This window comes from Vicia villosa, unplaced genomic scaffold (assembly GCF_029867415.1).
Source record: "Vicia villosa cultivar HV-30 ecotype Madison, WI unplaced genomic scaffold, Vvil1.0 ctg.001989F_1_1, whole genome shotgun sequence".
Lineage (NCBI taxonomy): Eukaryota > Viridiplantae > Streptophyta > Magnoliopsida > Fabales > Fabaceae > Vicia > Vicia villosa.
In genome coordinates this window covers 192580-198795 of record NW_026705801.1, presented here as the reverse complement: position 1 = coordinate 198795, position 6216 = coordinate 192580, and the positions used below count along the sequence as shown (strand labels likewise).

General features: G+C 28.7%; 1 protein-coding gene across 1 annotated transcript; it reads right to left on the bottom strand.

Moving 5' to 3' along the window:
• Positions 1-1686: 1686 nt before the first annotated feature.
• On the bottom strand, positions 1687-3025 carry LOC131637388 (zingipain-2-like). The gene is made up of 2 exons (XM_058907976.1): positions 2530-3025; positions 1687-2453 (listed from the first exon to the last, which is right to left on the bottom strand). The coding sequence occupies exons 1-2, from the start codon at positions 2945-2947 to the stop codon at positions 1870-1872; spliced, it is 1002 nt and encodes a 333-aa protein (XP_058763959.1). The 5' UTR covers positions 2948-3025; the 3' UTR covers positions 1687-1869.
• Positions 3026-6216: the final 3191 nt, after the last annotated feature.

The window sequence follows — 6216 nt, the reverse complement described above, 5'->3', positions numbered from 1 at the left end:
TCACAAAACATTAATTAGTTGCAGCAGAAACAAAAAAACACTTACTTCCAAAGAGGTGATTTTCCAAACTACCCTTCTGCATGTATTCGTAGACAAGAAGAAGCTCTGTATCCTCATAACAATATCCCAAGAGTTTAACAAGGTTAGGATGGTAAAGTCTACCTAGAAAATGTATCTCTGACTGCAAAAACCACAAATCAACCATTAGAATGAATAATTAAGCTAACATAAATTAGGTTAAGGACATCAGATACAGCTTCAATTATTCATTACCTGCCATTCCTGGAGACCTTGTAAACTTTCGGAGTTCAATTTTTTGACGGCAATGGTGATTCCATCAAGCCAACCTCTGTAGACTTTTCCAAAACCTCCTTCACCGAGAAGTGTTTCAGGTTTGAAATTCTTGGTAGAAGCTTTCAATTCGGCGAAAGTGTAGACTTTCATATTAGAAGTAGGTAAGATCTGACCACCGATTGAAAAATCAGAAGAGGAGAAATTGGCGCTGTTTATGAAGGAGAAATTGGTCGTGAACAAGATGAAGAGAGACGGAGACGGCGATTGAGGCATGAGAGGGGGAGAGGAAAATTTAGGTTAAAATGGGAACTTGTATTTATATTTTTAATGTTTTTTTAATTAAAAAATATTATAAAAAAAATTAATTAAGAAGAGGGAAACGAAAAGAAAAGAGGGAAAAAATGGGCGGGATTAATTTTTTGGATTTGGGCTACAATTTTTAGTCAAAATTTTAAGGCCGCAGTTTTCCTTTGTGGCTTAAAATATCCGCAGTTGTATAACCGTGGCAATTGAAGTAAAGGCCACAGTTTCATACTCTGGATCCAATATTTTATAACATAATTCTACGCTTTTAAAACCATGGCCAAATCATATATGTGGCCACAGTTTCTGAGCTGTGGAAAATTTTAGCGTGGCCGTAGGCCAAATTTCTAGTAGTGCTTCATGCAAGTCTCCATGAAGAAATGCGTTGTTAACATCCAATTGATACAAGTACTATCCACGTATAGCTTCCAATGCAAGCAATACCCGAACAATAGACAACTTAGCAACACAGGAGAAAAAGTTTCAAAATAATCCAACCCTTCAGTTTGGTTTAAACCTTGATCTACAAGGTGAGCTCTAATACCATCTTAGTGTTCATGTAGCTCCATTAATGGAGAAGCCAAAAAGAAGAAATGAACTGTAGAATAGATTGCATTGATTGATGAAAAAAAAGTGGTTACAAGTAGTTTATATAGTGTATCAATTCTGTTACACTAACAAACTAACTACCATGCAACTATTATTGAGTGAGATGCAGTACATGCTACATATCATGCACATGCAACCTTCGTAATCTCATATTCTTCATCGGAAAATACTTACATAGACACAACCATAACACCTGTACATACACACAACCAATCACATTTTTTTATTAATTAAAAATTAAAAATAAAAATAAAATTGTTTCTCTCCTCTTTTATCTCAACCACCCCCATGATGCCAATTAAAAATGAAATTAAAATTTAAATAAATTTATATTCTCTCTCTTTTTATTGGTTGTGACTAAAAATATGGATTTAGGTTCGTATCCATGCAAGTATTTCTCTTCTTCATCTATTATATACTAATACCTTTTTGTTCAAAGTTGTCTTGAATGCTAATGAAATGTATTCAAACTCTAAAGCATTATAATAATAAATATGTTTCTTTGATTTATATAAATAAGATTAATTTCATCACAACAGAAGCACAAACACGAAGAAGCCAAGAGCTTCAGAATAAGGAAAACTTGGACAAAACTACATCACTTATAGTTACTTATAGCAACGCAACAAGAACTGATACAGTGAAATTCATTTGAAAGTATTACTATATAGTGGGATAAGAAGCATGTGCAGCAATGCCACATTGACCTTCAGGGTCACCATTTTCCCTCAACACCCTCATGTACCCTCCTTCACCCCAATCTTTACCCCATTGATTCTTAATCAACCAATACTTTGTTCCATCTTCCGTTACTCCATAACCAACTGCTGTAACTGCATGGTTAAAGGATGTTCCACATGTTCCGGAATATATGCCTTCCTTGTATGACTGAAAGTCACTACCAACTTTGATTCCAGCTGATACTGGTTGTTGTGCTATAGCTTGTAGTAGTTGTTGTTCATCATTAGCATGTACATCTACAAAACTAGTTATTTGAGCTGCGGTTGTCATCTGATCATTTTTTTGGCATGTTTGTTGAACTTCTTGGTATGGATAATCTGCTTCACTAGCGATACCATTGGTTTGTATTATAGATTGGAAGGCACTATCCATATAACCTCCACCACAACCATGGCTCTGTTGATCACAGTCAAGCAATTGTTGCTCCGACAATGAGATCAAGTTACCAGCTTTGATTTTCGTAATACCTTCTACAGCTGCCACAGCTGAAAATCCCCAGCAACATCCTACAACACATATTTAATAATATCAGAAGATGAAGATTAGTTCCTTAATATGAAAAACAATTTTTATGTAACTTACCACAATTGCCTTGGTTCTTAACATCAGTGACAGCTCCCTGTTCTCTCCAGTCTAAGTTGGTTGGAACATTATCATTAACATCGAACAGTATTGCATTTGACCCCAACTTAGAGGAAGAAAGTTGGTTTGGAATCTTAATTCCGGTATGTGAAGCAATAAACTCTTCACTAGTCAAATCAGAATATGGATTTAGGCCAAGCTTGTAACTCTTGTTACCAGCATTGTTAAATTTTTCTATGTATTCCAAATTCTCTTTGAATATTTGTAAGCGTTTCTCCATTTCAACACTATCTGTGTATGTGCGTCCGTGTTTGATCATCCATTGCTGATGTTTTTCGGCAACAGATGATTCATAGAGTGTGCGAGACATAGCACATGCCCACAAGATCATGATACAAACAATAATAAGAAACTTCATATTTGAGTAGCTAGATATTAAAGAGAATGTTTTGTGAAAAACTAGATATGAAGAAAAGTAACATTAGATATCACTATTTATAGAATTTAAAATCCAGTTTTCTAACGTAACAAGAAAGAAATTGCGTGAGTCAATAAAGGAAATTATAGTATAACAGACAAAAGAAGAGGAAATTTTGTTCTTGGCGAAAATCTGGGTATACATGAGTAATACGTTAGTTAGTTTAAGGTTGATTTGTAAACGTAAATATCACTTCCTCTTTGTATGATTCAGCCAATAAATATACTTCCCATATAATATAGAATCATTCAAATATGTGTTATTTATTAAAAATATAAATAATTTTTAGAGATTAAACAGAAGTTTTTATATTTTTTTCTGTTGCAAATTTAAAATACAGTATGTTATTATCTTTTAGTTTGCCATTTAAAATACATTATGTTATTATCTTTTAGTTCATATATAAATATAGGAGCCAACCAAACTGAAAGATTTTAAAATAAAAAATTCATTCTATAGACGGGTATGTTTGTTTTAGTTTTAAAAAAAAAATATGTTTTTTGTAATTTTATAAATAAATTTTATAATATTATTTTTTATTTTTTATAGTTATGTTTTTTAATTGAAAAATTAATTTTGATATTCTATAACATAAGTATAACTTATTGAAGATCATATTTAGTCGAAATTGTACATTTATTTAAAAAGTTGTATTTCAAAAATAATTTAATTTTATGAAAAAATATTTGAAATAAATTTAAAATTAAGTAATTTTTAAAAAATTTGATATCCGAAAAAAGTGTCAAAAAGATGATAAAATATTAAAATAACATTTTAAGAATAACTATTAAAATCAAATTTTCATTTGAAACATTATCAAATGTTTCTTTGTAAATAATTTAAAAAAAAACTTATGTAGTATTATAAAAATTATTTTTAAAAAAGCCAAAACAAGTGGGCCAAAAAATAGTAGATTAGAATTGCAATTAATTTTCGGGAATTTCTCTGTACACCTACCTCTTAACCTTCTAGGAGTTTCTGACGAAATTCCTGTTTTAACCCATGAATTCGGAGATGCATCTCTGAACGCACCACATTTCATTTTGTTACGGGTGTTTTCAGAGATGCATCTGCGAAAAACCTTTTCTATGTATTCCAAATTCTCTTTGAATATTTATAAGCGTTTTTTCATTTCGACACTATCTATGTATGTGCATCCGTGTTTCGTCATTCATTGCAGATGGTTTTCAACAACAGATAATTCATATAGTGTTCGAGACATGGTTGTGTAAGCACATGCCCACAAGATCATGGTACAAACAACAATAAGAAACTTCATGGTTTTTAGGTAGATACACTCTGACGAGAATGTTTTGTGAAAAAAGGATATCAAGCCCAGATTTGATCACGGACACGGGACACGAGGATCCTGCTAATATATAAAACTTAGGACACAGACACGACTATTTATATTTTATATATTAATATAATAATGTAATGTATGAGCACAATTTATAAAAAGTTTAAAAGGAAAAACAAATTTTATATATATATATATATATATATATATATATATATATATATATATATATATATATATATATAAACTTAGTACTTTAAATCAACAAAAAAAAGACATAAATCCACCAAAACAAAATAATACAACTAGTCACTCCATATTGATAAAATCAGCTTCTAAACCGTGTAATAAGAAAAGAATAAAAAGAATCTGATTGTATTATTTTTATTTTGGAGAAGTGAAATATGAAAGGTAAAAAAACCTATTATTTTTTATAAATAAAAATCTAATAATTATTGAGTTGAGCTTTTTTTTTAAATTAAATTAAATTTTTTAAAGTTAGGTGTGTCCTTTATTTAAAACAAAGTGTCGTATCCGTATCTGCTGCGATTAAATTATTTTTTTCGATGGACACTGCAAAAATATATCAGATACATGTCATACGAGTATTCGTGTCTGATTCAGCGATACGACTTCTAAATAGCGTGTCGGCGCTTCTAACTATTTATAGAATTTAAAATTTATAGTTTCTGCCGTAACCAAAAGGAAATTGCATGAGTCAGATAAGAAATTTTGCTTAGTCTTAGCATGAGTAGTACGTTTGTTAGTTTAAGGTTGACTTGTAAACTTACTTAGTCTTTGCATGATTCAGCCTAAAAAAAAGAATAAAAATACATTATATCATTACCTTTTAGTTCATAAATAAATGTGATTAAGAAAAATTAGAAGATTTTAAGTGTCATATATATATATATATATATATATATATATATATATATATATATATATATATATATATATATATATATATATATATATATATATATATATATATATATATAAAAGGAATGTATCATATAAAATGTCATTTTTAAATGAGAATATGAGAATGAATCTGAATTATTAGATTTTAAAATAATGAACTTTCTTAGTGATTTTCTTCACTATAACTTAAAAACCTTTTGTTGAAATGTGCTGCTTTACACGGTTTTTCAAGAGACTTGTGTTGTTATAATATTTCAATATTTCACAGAATTTGTAGATCAATCTTAATCGTTTTCTTTTAATTTTAAAGATGTCCATTTAAATCATCAACATCAATTAAAATATATTATACTATTACCTTTTAGTCCATAAATATACGAGGGACTTAAACTAGTAGATTTTAAAATTGGAAGACTAATTCTATAAAAGAATAAACATATAAGATTAAAATTGTAATTTTTTTAATATTTGTAAAATGTTCCATAAATAAATATATATATATATATATATATATATATATATATATATATATATATATATATATATATATATATATATATATATATATATATATATATTCTTTTAAATTTACGCGGTTTCTAACATAATGGAAGGGAAATTGCATGAATAAGATGGAAGGCAAAACGAGTAGAACTAGATTTTGAAAAATTTAGGAGGTTTAATTGTAATTTTGATTTCCATATTAATATTTTCTTTTAGTTTTGGTCTTCTATTTTAAATTCTAGATTTTAAGTTCCTTTATTTATTTTTTAAAATTTTAGTCCTCTTTCAATTTTGAGAGCTTTTTTTATATGACATGACACTCATTTGACTGAAGTGTCATTGCCAACTCAATATAAAATTATATCAATTCATTTTTATTTAATATTTAAGCTAATATTTTTTTATATTCCAAATATTAATATAAAGAAAGATGAAGATGAAGATTTGTTGAAGATGAAGATTACGTTTATGGTTTACTTGT